The sequence below is a fragment of the Panthera onca genome, chromosome C2 (genome assembly GCF_046562875.1).
Source record: "Panthera onca isolate mPanOnc1 chromosome C2, mPanOnc1 haplotype 2, whole genome shotgun sequence".
NCBI lineage: Eukaryota > Metazoa > Chordata > Mammalia > Carnivora > Felidae > Panthera > Panthera onca.
This window is the reverse complement of record NC_138347.1, coordinates 116,686,328-116,702,092: the sequence shown is the minus strand read 5'-3', so window position 1 is coordinate 116,702,092 and position 15,765 is coordinate 116,686,328. Positions and strand designations below refer to the sequence as shown.

The 15,765-nt window shown below is 53.2% G+C and overlaps 1 protein-coding gene and 1 long non-coding RNA gene across 5 annotated transcripts in view; one reads left to right on the top strand and one right to left on the bottom strand.

Annotated features, from left to right (window-relative positions):
* Positions 1–1,545: 1,545 nt before the first annotated feature.
* LOC132683201 (uncharacterized) lies at positions 1,546–3,915 on the top strand. The gene is made up of 2 exons (XR_009612097.1): positions 1,546–2,525; positions 3,620–3,915. It is a non-coding gene; the product is annotated as an uncharacterized LOC132683201 (long non-coding RNA).
* The window catches only part of ZIC4 (Zic family zinc finger 4), a 26,068-nt gene continuing 14,087 nt past the window's right edge, over positions 3,785–15,765 (bottom strand). For 3 of the 4 annotated variants that reach the window (XM_060638899.2, XM_060638898.2, XM_078432263.2), the window contains 3 exons: positions 12,248–12,865; positions 7,249–7,567; positions 3,786–5,157 (listed from right to left, as the gene is read on the bottom strand). In XM_060638899.2, coding sequence (XP_060494882.1) covers position 5,157; positions 7,249–7,567; positions 12,248–12,865 — 938 coding nt within the window. In that variant the 3' untranslated portion in view covers positions 3,786–5,156. Of the gene's footprint in view, positions 5,158–7,248; positions 7,568–12,247; positions 12,866–15,765 lie in introns of all 4 variants that reach the window. The other variant, XM_060638896.3, reaches the window with a different exon arrangement.

The window sequence follows — 15,765 nt, the reverse complement described above, 5'->3', positions numbered from 1 at the left end:
AACCTCTGGGCCGGGCAGGCCGTAGAGTTCACTGCAGTGCCAGTGTCTTAACAAGTCATGGGGGTGACATTAAGACGATTGGGTTTCTCCAGCTTCATCTCGCACCGAAATAAACTCGATTCCCTTTAATTTTTCTTGGACCTTTTAAAAAATAAATGTCTCTGCCTTAGCGCCCTGCTGCACCAGGCTCTGGAACTCTCAGAGAACGTTACCTCACCTGGTTTCAGAACCCTCCTCTAGCCTCGGGGCTGTCTGGAGAGGTACACCCAGCTATGGAGCTTGAGGCCCCTGGCGGTACATTTTCCGGTCAGGTCTGGACATCTGATTCTGGGAGGAACTAGGGGACATGTCTGAAAGTCGCAGTCGGAGTCATATAAAGTAACGAGAGTAACATTAACAAGCACTTAACATGTCAACGTTAAATGTTTCAAGGATTATCTTATTTAACGCTCAAAAAAAAAAAAAAAAAACCAACAAAGTGAAGGAGAGTCTTTCAAACTATTTTACCAGATGAGGAAACTGAAGCACAGGATAGTGGAGGAAAAGCTCAGTTGAAACCTCTAGCAGGCTAAGATACCCCCAAACTGCCCTTGGTGCTGCCATTGCGCGATGGGAGGTGGGTAATCCCCAGAGGACACGTGAGTTCGTCTCCTAGGGTGAGGCTAGCCAAGGGCACTAGGGCACCGGTGACTGCAACCTCCCCCAGAGGCTACCCCATTCAACTTTCTGCCAAAAATTAGTGGTTTCCGGAAGGAAGTCTGAGCTCTCCTGGCGTCAGGGGCTGCTGAGGTGTTTCGCAGCACGACCAGCACGAGTTGCCAAGGGCAGCCATCCCTCCTCACACTCTCTTCTCCCTCCATTCCCAGGAATGGCTCGAGCCCTAACCTCCCGACCCTCCGACCCTCCCCCCCCCCCCCCCCCCCGGGGCCCTCGCGGCAGGCACATTGCTGTCCCGAGACGGATGCAGAGGGCAGGGGAAAGGCCTGGCTCTGGGCTCTCTCCAGGCGCGCACCGAGCGAAGCGCTGAGCCCGAGATTCCTTCCCAACCCCCATGCCCCCCAGCGCAGCGATTCTGTCGGTGAAACGGCTTTAACGAGCGCTCTCTCCAGGAGGCCGGGTCGGGGAGACGGAAGCGGCAGTGGAGGCAGGCCCCTCTAACCTGTCCCTGAGCCGGAGGAGGGGGACCTTTCCTCCAGAGGGACGGGAGGGGGCGCTAATCCCAGTACTAACATCCTATGGCCCTCCTCCCTCGCGGTTCCCAGCGACTCGGACGGGTCTTGGCGGCCCCAGGGGCCTTCCCCTTGTGGCCGCTCTTTTCCCACGCGCGCGTCCCCCTATCGCCTTTGCGAGCCGGGGCCCTTCCCCCAACCTTCTCTTCGGTACTGCAGCCTTTGCCCCAAGAGCTGCTTCTCTAAGGTGTTCTCGATGGAGCCCTAGCACCCCAACCCCAACAGCTGTGACCCTTCCACGGAGCGCAGCCCCCGGTCCCCGCCAGACCCACAGGAACCAGTTGAAAGAGGCCAGGCGGAGCGTGTGCGGACGCGGCGCCTGCGCAGTAGGGGGGGCAGGGCGAGGGGTTCGCAGGAGCCCTCCAGGCTCTGCGAGCGCGGTGAAGGTGGGAGCAAGGCTCTGACGATTCAGGGGGTTCTGACACATCTGAAATCTCTAGTGGCAGGACCAAATAGGGCTTCCGCACTCGAAGCTACAGCCCACTGAAGATCCCGGTCAGGACCCAGGAAAGAGTCGCTGTGGGCTCTAGCCAGTCTAACGGCTTGGCCTTTCGCAGCTCTCTGAAGGGAGTCGTGAGGTCTGAGCTCCCGCCACTCCGGGAGGGAGTGGGATCCAGCTAGGAAGACTCCTGCGGGCAACTGTGCCCGAGGTACCCCATCAGGACGTAGGCAGGGCTTGAAGCCAGCTCACTCTCGCTTGTTCTTTGCCTGTTTTTATTCCCGATGACTACTGGGCTCTTGTCTGGGAAGTGAAAAGTGGTTTGTGAAAGGGTGCGACTTGTCCCAGCGGTGGGAAGGCTACCTTTCCAGGAAGCCATTGAGAGCATCGTTTTACCTTTCCGTCTTCTGTGACGGAAATTGGTTGGGGAGTGCCAGTGTCAGTGGGATGAAATTGGGGACGGAGAAGGCCTCCTTCACAAAGGCCGCTTTGGTGGGGCCCTTCCGTTTTGCTGTCCTGAACCACTAGGCTTCCGAGGTGTTTCTGTAAAGCCCTGAGGGAGAGGCAGGGAAAAGGAGTGGAGGCTTCAGGAGGGCCCCAATTCTCTCCCTGGATGATGAAGTAATAACAGGACACTCGAATTCAAAAGAGGAAGGGAAACGTCACAACATTTATTACCAAAGAAAGTAGCAAAATGGAGCTGCATGTACACAACGCTCTTTGGAGGGAAAGAGAATCACAGATTTTAATCCATTTTTACATATTTACAGCAAGATGAAGCCACAGCTTTCGACTATGTTTTTTCATTCAACAATCACTTTCAATCAAATACATAACAACTTTTATTTTTCTTTCAGGTTAGTTCATAATTTAAGGATCTAAGGGGGAGAGATGATAAATCACAAACAGTGTGGGTAGAGATGTACCAAATAGTATAAGGTCTCAGTCAGGCTTCTTGTGTGTGTGTGCGTGTGTGTGTGTGTGTGTGTGTGTGTGTGTGTGAATTTATGATTACAAAACATTTGCCTGTCTGTATAATTCACATTCATTGCAATCATTACATTTCCCATAAATTAGTGATATAAACAAACATATGGGGACTTCCAGTAAACAAATAAAAATCAATATAAGAGACAACATTTTGCAGCAACTATAATAACAGCATGGGTTACAGCTTGGGGAAACTTCTTTACAAATCATTTATTCAGCACACACAGAGTAGGGAGGCCAGTACATCCTTATGTATGTAAACCACCTTTAAAACCACATCGGGAGGTTTGGGGAAAGCTGGACAGGGTGAAATTTTCTTTCCTGGGCACAATATTAAATGAAGAACTGCATATGTGGATGGGAGGAGGGTATTTGCATGCACTTTGGGGACACTATCTTGTAAACTGAACTTTCTGAACTCCAATTGCCAAGACTCTGAAGAAAACAGGAAATGATAAAAATGTCTCTCCTTCAAGCCACTCTACTTTCTATTAATGGCAAAAAGGGCTTGCTGATTGCTGCTAGTGGGAAGAAACACACAATGGGTCTATTTTTAGAAGAGATTGTCTTTGAAGGAGCAGAAAATATTAACAATTGCTTGGCTGCAGTCAAAGGTTCCAAGCATCCTTGGCAAGAATATTGGGAGTTTGAGGGGTCCCCAAAGGAGGTTCATCCAAGTGACCTGACTGGGACTGATGAGTGCAGGCCAGTACAGAGAGAAGTGGACACACAGTTGGTGCTTGGGGTATGTACCCTCTGCCTACACCTCCTCTGCATTCTTTCCCCCATGTCCCAGAGCCTCTGCAAAAGGCCCCTCAACATCTGTGTGCCTCCACAGACCTTGGGCCTGATGTCTCTGTGTTGCTTTTGTTTTTTCCTTAGCAGGACTGAGTCCTAAAGTTATCAGTTAGTGTACTGTGCATGTATTTTTTTTTTAAGAAGTTTGATTTTATCTCTTTAGAAACGGTTTGAAACTAACGGGGCAGAGGGAGTTTGACAGAGAGGAGAACAAATCGCTGACAAAGAACCTTTTACGTTTCATCAGCGTTGTTAGGACGACAAGCAGGAATGTCTCAGATAATAACTCCCACTTCAAAGATTTCTCAGCTCAATGGAAAGCGGACCATCCTTTTTATTCAACCACAAGGACTGGCACTAAAGAAGACTCTACTGTTTGATTTTTTTTTTCACCGTGTTTATTTTTCCCCTATTCACTGGGGTACTTGGATAAAATAAACAACAAGACAATTAAGGGAACATGGACTTCTAACTTTCCTGCCATCTTCCCTATCCCCTTGGCCTTGGGCTCTTGAGTTCATGCCCAGGGCCAGCCTAGGCCTGATGGGTATCCTATGCCCCACACTAGGGAGAAACAATATGGGGGCCTGCAAGAGACCTCTGGGATAGAGGGGGCAGAATGGGTTGATCTGGGGACCAGAGTGGTAATGTCCCAAAGGCACAGTTTGAACTCCTTAGATTCATCCAGTGTGTCCCCTCTACAAGTCCCTTTCAAATTCAGGCCTGTACCCTGCTCAAGTGGCAGAGAGGCGTTTTGCACAAAATCGAGCTGGGGATGCTCATTTGTTAAGCTTCTGAGGTTGCCCTAAAGTTATTTACTCTTGACCCTGGAGCTTCTTTGGGGGCGCAGTCAAGGTGCACGGAGTCCGGCTCCTCCTTTCCTGAATGCGTCCCTGGCATCAAAATGCTCCCTCCCCACAGGAGTGTAGGGTGAACCCCTAAACGCGGGCGACGCTGGTTCCAAAGAGGAAGTATATACTGGAGAACGTAGTGACAGTATTAAATGGCGTGAAAGCAAAGGTCAGCGCAAATGTATCTTAATAGAGTGTCTGCAGTGAAGTGTGCCGCCTTTGAAGCGGCCGCTCCCCGCGCGCATTTCCATGGCGAGCCTAACGCGGCATGCTGATGCACCGTCAAACTCACACTTTCAACCCCAAAACCCGACTCTTTGAACAACCCGAGCTTGATTAGACCTTTCTCCTTTTCTTTCCCCTCTTACAAACCATTTCCTCGCCTTTAGAAACTCGCCATCAAACCCAAATGCGCCCTCTGATCACCGCAGAAAGCAGAAACAAAGGGGGCTGAGCGGCGATTCAAGCGGCCCTTTTCTTCCCTCACATTATTATCCATTTTTATTATGATCGGGAACAAGTGCCCATTCGCGTGGGTTTTGTTTACCGGAAATTAAATGAAAATGATTTAGTCCGCGTCAAACAAAAATATATACTTGTATACACAAGAAAAAAGGCCTGTTAGACGTAAATATTATGTCCTTAATGAAAAGCCTGGACGGGCTCCAGGCTCGGCCTTTCAGGATTTCAGTGCAACTTGCCCATTGCCATAGAAATCCTAACTTACCATGAAGATGCACCGTGGCGAAGAAACATTGCTTTGTGCGCGGACCCTTTGATGTCGCAGGCGCTAGATGCGGGCGCTCAGCTGCGTTGGGCGAGATTACCTTGCGAGCAACGCGGTGGACATCTGTAACAAGCAAATGAAAAATTAAAGGCTATTAGGGGCCGACCAAGCATTTTTATTTTATTTCACTATTTTGGATGGGAGTGGAAGGCAAACAGGGGCCTAGAAACAGAAGAGAAAGGAATGAGTCCGATTTGTAGAGGGAAGAATTTTTAAACGTCAGAAGAAGCAAGTTCTGCAGATGCCCTCTCCACCTTGGCGGTGGGGCGGGTGTTTCCCCGATGGGAACGAGTCGTTTGCTGCAGGCCGCCGGCCCTTGGCCAGGCGGCCTCTGGACTCCATTGTACGGGTGAGAGGAGTGGGGGGAGGGGATTGCGGGGCCACTTCCACAAGAATAGATTCACTAAGTGTGTGTTTGGAAGATTCTGGTTTTTTTTGAGAGGTACTGAAAACACTCCCATTCCAGTTAGGACATTGTTTATCTGATGAAATTGTGAGGCTGCAGGGCAGGAGTGAGAATTGTCTAATAGTGTCTGAAGGGGAGACTGTAGAAGAAAACCCAGCAGAGTTGCAGGGCCAGGACTTGTTGGGCAGTCTAGCGGGCTCCCCCTAGGTGGGACTACCAGAGCGTCCATCTTCCAATTCTTAGGGGATTGGGATAGGTCTACCAAAGCTTTTTCACCCTTCTTTTTTCTTTCTAACCCCCTCCCTCATGTTAGCAAGGATTTGGGGGCAGCCCCATCCTTCCTGCAGAGGGTGGGAGACTGGGCAACAGGCCTTGATTCCTCCCCTCCTTGGCAACAATTGCAGACTTTCCTCTCCTCTGCCCCCAACATCTGGTTCTTTATCTGGGGACCAAGTCCCCAGAATATCGAATACTCATTCGATCTAGGCCCATTGGGTATTTGCCTTTAAAACATTTATTATTGAAGTTAATCTCTCTTGTCCTCCCCCCCCCCCCCACACCTTTTAAAAAATAAGACGAACAATTGTATGATTTTTTACAAAGATTATCCCAGAATTGATGAGATTCATCCAGGCACTGTTCCCTAGGCCAGATCCCTTCACTGTGGAGGCCTTGGCCTAGTGACGTCATTGGCCCACCCTGCACCCCCAATGCCAAAGCACCCACAAGACTTCAAAGGTAGCTCTTCTACAAGGGTAGTGAGGTGGGGAGAGGGTGATTGTTCCCAGGAGGCTTCAGAGCATTGAATCCTAAAGCCCCTCTAGCACTCCTATGTCTGCATTTTCGGTTGTTAGGACTCACACCTTATCCCAGAGGTAGAAGTATAGGGAGCAGATATTTCTGGGTGCTTGGGCCTTGGGAGCTCTTGGGAGAATGGCATGTGATCCACAGGGGTAGGTGCTTAAACTTCTCTCCCTTTTAACTCCTTTGTATAAGTAGTTGGAAATTTTGGGACCTGGGACTTGTGCATTTTTGTTTGAGAGGATAGCTGAAGGAGGAGAGAATGTAGGGAGGCAGAAGTAGAAGGAAATAGGCACGATAATGGCTCAGGGATTCCCTCTGCCACCTTCTGCTATTGGAACTTTCGAGGAGGCTCCCAATGGAAGCTGGGAAGGGAGTCCCGGTGGCAGTCCCAGCAGCCCAGGCCTCGAGGAAAACATTTCACATTCTGTGAACCACGAGAGGACTTTGTGGTCTTAATTTCACCGCCTGCAGCTGCCAAGTTCGCACATAAACTCTCCTAATGTGTATTTTTTTTTCTTTCGTCTGTCTCTTTCTGTACTTTCTCCACCCAAACACTGGTGTCACGCTACTCAGTCGTGAAGGCGTCGATGGGGGTGGGTGGAGGGTGCTGGGTGTGATTGCGGAATAAATATGGGAACCATATTTATATTTTAAAATAATGGATATTATATTAGCATATTCAATGAGCTCTAACAACTTTTAGCGGTTACCTTCCTCCCTCTCTCCCTCCTTCCCTTCCATCCTTTCTTCCTTCCTCGCCCTCTCTTCAAGACTCAGTAACCCCGCCTAGACAAGCAGTCAGTGTACCGGAAGCGGCAACCAGAGCAGCAGCGCTAAAACCGGAGGCGGTGGCGGCAGCGGCAGCGGCGGGACCAGGTGGTGGCTGGGGCTTTGGGGGTGCGGCGGGGGCGGTTGCGGAGGGGCCCGCGCCTTGACACACGTACCATTCACTCAGGTCGGCGCCACGCGCCGCCACCGCCGCCGAGGAGGCCACCGGCGGGTCGCGGCCGAAGTCCGATGAGGGCGACACCAGGGCAGACGGCGTGGCTGAGTCGTAGCCAGAGCTAGGCGGCGGCGGCGAGCGCCCATGCACCTTCATGTGCTTACGCAGAGAACTGGGGTGCGTGTAGCACTTGTCGCAGCCGCGCACTTTGCACGTGTATGGCTTGTCGCTCGTGTGCACGTGCGAGTGCTTCTTGCGGTCGCTGCTGTTGGCGAAGCGCCGCTCGCAGCCCTCGAACTCGCACCTGAAGGGCTTCTCCCCTGGTGGAGGCAACGCAGAGACATTAGTGCGCGTGGGTCGTGGCCCCAGTTTGGCCTCACCACCCTTCTCAATTTCTCTGTCATTTTTAGAAAAAGACCCACAGAAGATTTTCATAAACCTTCTTTCCTTTTGGCCTCTCAGGACTAGCACCCCCTTCGCCCGCTCAGAGCGCGCCCCGAGCTTCCTCCAGCACGCCGTCACCCCTCCCCCTCTCCCGCCCAGGCCGGAGCGGGGGGCGGGGGAGGGTACGGAGGAGGAGCGATGAAGACTCCATCTTTGTCGAGTTTCCATCCTGATCCACTCTGGTTGTTTTCCTCCAAATTTTCTCCACTCGGAACCAGAAGTATCTTTGCCCGAGAATAGAGTTGACCGAGGAGCTAGCGTCCGTTTGCTTTAAAATTGCGGTTCTAGCCAAACGTTTGTATTCCTCCCACCACCCCCACACACACCCCCACACCACCCCCCCACACACAGTAGTCAACCCCGCACGCACCCTACCATGGCCCAAATTATTTACTAGAGTAGATTTTGTGCAAACGCCAAGGTGATGGAATAATTTAAAGATGCGCAGCCGTTGCACACGATATGTGCATAATGTGGATTCGTGCTGCAGGAAAAGGTATTCTGAGCAATGATTCACTTCAGACGCGATTTTTACGGGAAATGGAGCCCCCTCCCCCTTCCCTTCTACCCCCTGAGGGCAAACATTTAGCAGCATTCTTCAAATCTTGCCTAAACCGTCCGGGATCCCTCCAGATACGCGCGCCGGCAATAATATTTTATTACGCTGCTCCAGCAGCCTCCCGGAGACGCTGCCGCTGGCAGCCTGCTCTCCCAGTCCGAACTGACTTGAGAGGTCGAAAAGCCTCCCCAGACCACCCACGCCCGGCTCTCGGGCCTTGCAGGCCTGAGCTGAGAGGCGGGCGCTGCAGGGTTTGCCCGCGCCAGGCGGGATCCGAGGCCTCTCGCGTAATCGCACCCTTGAGCTCGGCGGCTTCGGGATGAGCGCAGCTGCTGAGATCAGACCAGGCCAGGACAAGCGGGCAGCCGGGGTAGACCCGCGAGGGGTTCGGATTCGTGGTGCGATGCCCTATAGAGCCGCGGGAAGGCGCGAGCGCGCGTTAGGGTGGAAGTATTCGCCGAAGACCGAGCCCCAATCCTGGAGCTCACTGGCGGCTGGATTCGCTGGAATGTGGGGGTGGAAAGGACCCCAAGAACCCGGAAGCCCAGGTTCCTACTGGAGCTGCAGATGCTGTGGCAAGGTGGAGAGGAAGTGTCTAGGCGCTTTAAACAATGGATGCCACCGGGCGCCCAGGGTTGAGAGAAAGGCTACCAAGCGTCTGGCTAAGAAAGAGATGCATGGCTGGAGGACTGTTGCCTTTGTGGTCGCTTCTCCGCCGCTTCCAGGAAGGCTGGGTGCTTTGGGGCAGGTTTGAACACACAAAGCCCCTATTCCTGAGCCGGGCTGAAGCTCAGGCGGAGTCAGAGGTTTGCGCACAACCCTTGCCTCCGTGCGGCTGCGGATAGTGAGCCCAGGGTTCTGGCAGGGCCGGGTCGTTGCGTTCTGACCCTGCAGGAGTACTGCTAATACAGTGGAACACTGGGCGGTGCTGGCATCTGCCATTTCTCGGCACACTGGCACCATTTTATTAAAACAAAAACAAAAACGAGAAAGATGCAGAATACATCAGTGTCCCTATTTGCCCCTTGTTTTCTCCTCTCTGATCCCTGTTGGCATCTGCAAAACTAAAACTTTTCTTCCTCCCTTCCTTCTTTTCTTTCTAAGATTACTTACAAGAACCATGCAATTCAGGGCCTGCAAAAGAAAACAAGATTTGCTGAAAACACAGAGGAGGAAAAGAATTTGAGGTTGACCGCCCCCCTTCCCCAATATTCCCCTGCACACCTATCCCATCTTGCCAGCACCTCGTTGGACATTCACGTAAAACAGAAACAATGATTTCATCCCAGACGAGGAGCAGAGGGGAAAAAGCATGGCACTTCGAGCAGTCTGGAAGTTCTGAGGCCCCAGGGATGCCAGGTGAGGCCGCGCCCACTCGCGCCCTCCCGGCCTTTCCCCAGCTGCAGGAGGCCCCCTGGACTTCACGCTTAACACTGCGCCCCCACCCCCACCCCCATACACTGCTTCCCGCCCTCTCCCTTCCCACAGTGTCCGGGCGCTGCGCCCTGGGTCGGTGGGTGGGTGGATGTGCCGAGGCAGGGTAGGGCCAGGACCCTGCAGCCGGTCCGGAGCGGCCGGGGCCTGAGGCTTAAGTCAAGAGGGGCCGGGAGTCTCCTCCCAGAGGCTCAGCACCCGGGAGCGGCCTCCTCCGCGGCCCTGCGCCAGGCCCGCCGGACAAAGTTCGGAAGCCGCGGGGCAGTTCGGCTAGCGCCATTTTCTCGCACTTGTGGCTGGACCAGGTTACCGAGCATCTCTGTAGCGGCGCGGTCACTTCTCTACCTGGGACCCCCCGCCTTGTCTCTCTCTAACGACTGGCGGGGAAGGTGGGGCGAGCCCGCAGCTGAGGGGTCCCGAGAAGGGGGGGTTGGGGGACAGGCGGCCGGGTCAGGCCGGAGCTCGGCGGCTGCCCCGCATCTCCCTCGCGGCGGCACCATTGTTCCGGGATTGCTGTGACCGCCACAAAGTGAAACCTTTCGGCATGGGGCTTGGGGCAGCTGCCTCCCAAGCCGGGCCCGGGCTTCAGATCCGGGAGAATCTCAACTCCTGAGAAATCAGCTCCTGTTCGCCGCTTCCGCGACTCGAGGAAATGAAACGCCATTAATATTTGAAAAGGCAATTATTTTCCTGTTGAATCGAGAACTGTCTTCATGAATAATTTGTAGTGAGGTCTATTGCCATTTGAGAAACATTTTGTTGTTTTTTTTCCCCCCCTCTCTCTGTCTTTTCATTACTTAGGAGGGGGGGTTTGAGAGAAACGCTGGAGCAGGAGATCTCAGTAGGGTTTTTTTTTTTTTCTTTTTTCTTTCTCTCTCCCTTCCTTCCTTCCTTCCTTCCTTCCTTCCTTCCTTCCTTCCTTCCTTTCTTTTCTTTCTTTTTTAACTCCAGAGATAATGAGTCAGGACTGCCAGTGGAAAGGACGCACTTAAAATTCTGTCCTGAATGGACGCAAACCTGAGCCAGCCCAGGCGCACTGAACTTGCTTCTCTGCTGTAGGTCGATTGCACTAAGAATTTAACCATTTTCTGCTTCATGGACTTCAAACAGTAGGCCGGCAAAGAGCAGTAAAAGTTTGTTTGTTAAAAAAAACAAAAAAAAAAACCCCGTCATTAAAAATGAGTTCCTTCTCTGGCTCAGGACTGCGCATCTACCTTCTCAGTACGGGCCATCAACTCCTGGAGTCAGCGGGCCTGTGGGAGGTGATGGGGCCTCACTTCTCCTCCCCTCCTCTGGGATGAAACTCGGAGAGCGCTAAAGGGGAACAACTGCTTGCAGAAGGGGTGGGAAAGATACTGGAAACAGTGGGGGGGAAATTGTACATTTCTAGATATACTATGGAAATAAAGGAAACTAAGAGTGGACTTTGGTCTGGACTCCACCTGTGCCAGCGTCCTGGCCAAGGACCTTCCCCAAGATTGCAGGGCTTGGGGGAGAAATCAGGATTTGCAAGTTTCTTTCCCCAGCAGTAACAGCCTGGGGGAGTCCTTTGACTTCAATCCTTGCTGATATTTCCACCAAGAAGAGAGGTGAGTAAGGTACAGCCCCAAGAGAGTAAGAGAAGCGGGGGGCACCAAGCTGGAACTTATTTTATCTTCTCCTCTCCCCACCAGTCCCCCTCTCCAGCCCCCAAAATAGAGGAGAGGAGATGTTTCCTTCTTAAACTTCTAGGGTGTTTGGGTGAGAAAACCCTAGCTAGAGAGAATACAAACATCGGCTGCTAAACTAATTAATGTAACTTCACAGGCTGTTCTGGGAAGTGTGAAAACTTTCTCCTTGCAATTGCATTAATTAGAGATGCTTCTGGCCAGAGGAGTTCAACTTTGCATGCTCTTCAGCAGGCTCCTGTTCTTTCTGTTAACTAGAACTAACAGATGTGGTTGACACATGTCCCCATTTCACTTAACAGCTCAGTAAACGACATATAAGGCAGATGAGTCTCCTTGGTCTCTGCTAAAGCAAAGGAGTTTGTCAAACATCCCAAGTGTCAGGTCACCAAGGCTCCAAAACCTGGGCAAAGTCAGCCCATGAGACCCCCAAATCCTCAAGAAGACACCAAGGGCCCGATGATCCCTCAGTGCAGGTGCTAGTCAGGTTGTCAAGTCCACCAGGGGAAGAGCACTTGCCTCAGGATTCCAAAAGGACCAAGAAAATGAAATTGGTACTATGTCTTATGACTTTGGGGAATAGTGCTGTTTTAAAACCTGCAAATCAAGCTCGATCAGTGAACACACATTTGCACACACAGAGACCCAAGTATGTTCACACTCGCCCCCTCTCACAGAGCAGAAATCACTTGCTTTCCTCCACACACAGGCTCAGGAAACTTCTGTGATTCTAATAGAAGGGCATAATTAGTATTTTATGGACTTGGGTCATGGAAATACCAAGATAGCCTCCCTCCACCCAGATGGAACTTGAGGAAATCCAGCCCCGAGGTCCCAGAAGAGGCCGCCTGCTCCCCCAGAGGGTCCGCACGAGACAGACAGTGCCGAATACTGACCTGTGTGAGTTCTTTTGTGTATTTTGAGATTTTCTGATCTAGCAAACACCTTCCCACACCCCGGGAAAGGACAGGGGAAGGGCTTCTCGCCCGTGTGCACGCGGATGTGATTTACAAGTTTGTATTTGGCTTTAAAGGGCTTGCCCTGGCGCGGACACTCCTCCCAAAAGCAGATGTGGTTGGCCTGCTCCGGGCCGCCGACGTGTTCCACGGTGACGTGCGTGACCAGCTCGTGCATGGTGCTGAAAGTTTTGGAGCAGAGGCGCGGGGGCGCGGGGCTATCGGCTGCCAGCCACTTGCAGATGAGCTCCTGTTTGATCGGCTGGCGCATGTAGCGGAAGAAGGCACCGGGACCGTGGGGCGCCGTGAGGTTCACGGTCAGGTTCATGCCCCCGTAGCCGTGCAGGGCCGCGGCAGCTGCCAGGGCGTCGCTGCGGGCCACCGGTCCCGGCGTAAAGGGTTCGGGCCGCGCGTACATGTCTCCAGGGAGCCCCAGACGCAGGAGTCCGTTCAAAGTGCCGCTGGGGGAGGCCTGCGGTGGCTGCTCTTGAAGGCCCGGGAACACCGAGGGGCTGGAGGCGGCAGCAAGCTGGGGGCCATGGTGTCCGGAGCTGCTACCTGTTGTGGAGACAAATAGCGCGCGTGAGAACGGGCGGCGTGGGCCGAGCATTCCACCGGGCCCCGGGGGGCAGGCCCAGCCCAGCCACACCACGGCCTCTGCCGTCAGCGCCGGGACCGCGAGCCAGACAGAGGCAGCAGCGAAAGGAGTGGACAGCGAGAGGCCAAGCACCTCCACTGCGGACCGGCTGGGCAGCAGTTCGGTAGAGCCCCCTGCCGCTCCATGAGCGGGAGAAGGAGAGAGACTGCAGGGCAGGTGGAAAGGGCAGTGGGGTGCGCAGTGCTGAGTCTGTGGGTTGCTCGGGGACCCCGGGATGTGCTCCAGAGGGGCCCGACCTGCGCCCCCAGAGCGCTCTGGCAGCCAATCCCCTGGAGCACTCAGGGGTCTCGGAGCCCTGCGGGGAAATGGCAGTGAGGGAAGCGGTGATGTTTTAGGTGGTGGTGGTGCGGAAGCGCCCCAGCCATTTTTTTTTAATTTCAGTGCCCAGCTCTGCTGAAAGAGGGCGGCCTGCTGGATCCTGGCCGGGGCTCCCCAGAGCTCCCTAGGTCAGGTCGCTCAGGCCAGTCACCTGACAGCAGGGAGGGCAAAGAACAACCACAAAAAACTTATGCAAAGTTTTTTTTTTCCCCTTCAAGTTTCGGGGTGTGTTCCCCCCTCCCTCAGTCTTTAATGCCTACTTGAAATCCCGTACACTACAGAGGTAGCAGCGGGGCGCGTGAGGAAGTGAATAGAGATTCGGGGCCATGGCCGGGGCCCGCGGAGAGGAACAATCGCCTAGGTCGCCTATTGGCCCGCAGCCGGGCCCGACGTCAGCAATGACAGGTCCCGCCACACGCAGATACACACACACACACACACACACACACACACACACACACACTCCTGCTCCAGCGCCTCTCCACCCCACCCCACCCTACCCCCAACATATCTTGCTTCTACTGCTCATGCGCTCTGACCCGGGCACGGATTCTTTTCTCTCCTCTTGAGCCCCCTCCCCCTCCTCTCTGGACAGCTGAGTAGATCTGCTCTGCCTCACTGCTCCAGGAAGTGAGAGGGGTTGGGTTATGCCTTCTTTCACCACGACTTTGGGGAGGGGGTGTTGCGCCTTACGTAAAGTACTCGGGTTATTAGACGGGCAGATCCAGCCCTGCGGACGGGGCAGCACCGGGCGCGAGGGGATGGCGGCCTGCTTGGTGGGTTTGTCCCCGGAGCCAGAGGCGGGGGGAGGGGGGGGGAGGGGGCTGCTGTACCAGGGACTGCAAACTACGCGTCTGGGAGCGGAGGAAACTCTCAGGCTAGCAGCCCTTGAGCTTTATTATTATTTTTCTCGCTTTTGCCGAAATTTCTCGTGTCCCTCATGTCTCTCTCATTTCCTTGGACTCCCCGACCCTTTCCCTTCTCCCCACTCTATCCTTCCCACCTAGCCTTGCCAGACCCTCCTTTCAAGTGGCGCTCGGAGACCCCTAAACCCAAGATTCCGGCCCTGACCAGACCCAGAACGACCTGGGAGAGACTGGCCTCGAACCCACGCCACTCTCCCGAGAGGGGCTAAGAATCCTCTCCGCCACAAACCCCTTCGCCCCGCGGGCCGGCTGGCCAAAGAAACAGAGGCGAGGGGCACGCTGCAAGGAGAAACAGGTCCTCATCCCCGGGTCTCCCCGTGTCAATTTGCAGTCTTGAGCTCTGTACCCTGACGCCAAACAGAGCCTCTGGGAAAGGGGACCGCGATCACTTCCACTTTCAGCTCCCTCCACTTGTTGCCAGTGGCCGGAGTCTCTGCGTCTATGCTCGCTAGCCCTTAGGGCTCTGAGAAGAGTGGACACCAAGTTTCCCAGCCCAGGCTGTGAAAGGGACTGCGGGCCCACGGCCTCCTTTCGCCGGACGCCCTCCCAGGCTGAGGCTCCACCGTCTTGGGGTGGGGGTCGGCGGGCGGAAATAAACCTTTCAGTTTCGGCCTAGCCTAGTACCGCCTGAACAGGGGGGGAGTGTCCTTTGTCTGCGCCGCCGACCGGCTAGGGCTGGCTGCACAGCTTGGCGATTTAAAGGGCTGCTCGCCCTAACGCCTGCCCTGCTCTCTGAAGCCAAAAATGCCAACTTAGGTACTTGGGCCTCCCTAGCGGCCATAGAAAGGGCCTCCAAAGCAGAGGAAAGCTTGGATTTTTAAGAGAAGTTGTAAGGATTGAGTAAAAGATCCCGTATCCCTAGCCGAGGTGAGAAGTTTGGACAGATTGCAAGGAACTCTGACTTGGAGTTGATTGAGCTGCCCCACCCACCCCCAGCACGGAGAACTATTCTTATACATTTCCTGGTCAGTAAAAAGGGTTTCTTTTAAATTTTTTTAAAAAAATAATTAACTTACTTATAATGGTTGGCAGATTCTTTGAGACGTTCTTCATTTAATACATTGTTCCCCGCTCGGGCCGCATTTTAGCGAGGGATTAATTTACACAATTTCCCTCGGCTTTGACAAGTCCAGGTCTTTTGCTCCTCTGACCGGCCGGAAGAGCTTAAGCAATGCGACCAATAGATGCTGCGTTAGAGAAAGAAAGAAAGAAAAAGAAAGAAAGAAAGAAAGAAAGAAAGAAAGAAAGAAAGAAAGAAAGAAAGAAAGAAAAAGAAAGAAAGAAAGAAAGAAAGACAGGAAGAGAGAGAGAGAGAGAGAGAGAGAGAGAGAAAGAAAGAAAGAAAATGAAAGAAAGAAAGGAAAAGAAAAAAAGAAGAGGAGAGACAAAAGAGAAGAGAGGGAAAGGAAGGGAAAGGGAAAGGAAAAGGAAAAGGAAAAGGAAAAAGAAAAAGAAAAGGAAAAGAAAGGTTGAAGGAGAGCTTTTGACAGTCGAATCCCTTCTGCTCTGGAAACCAAGGATGTGTACATAGTGTTGAGACTAGACTTTGAGGATTT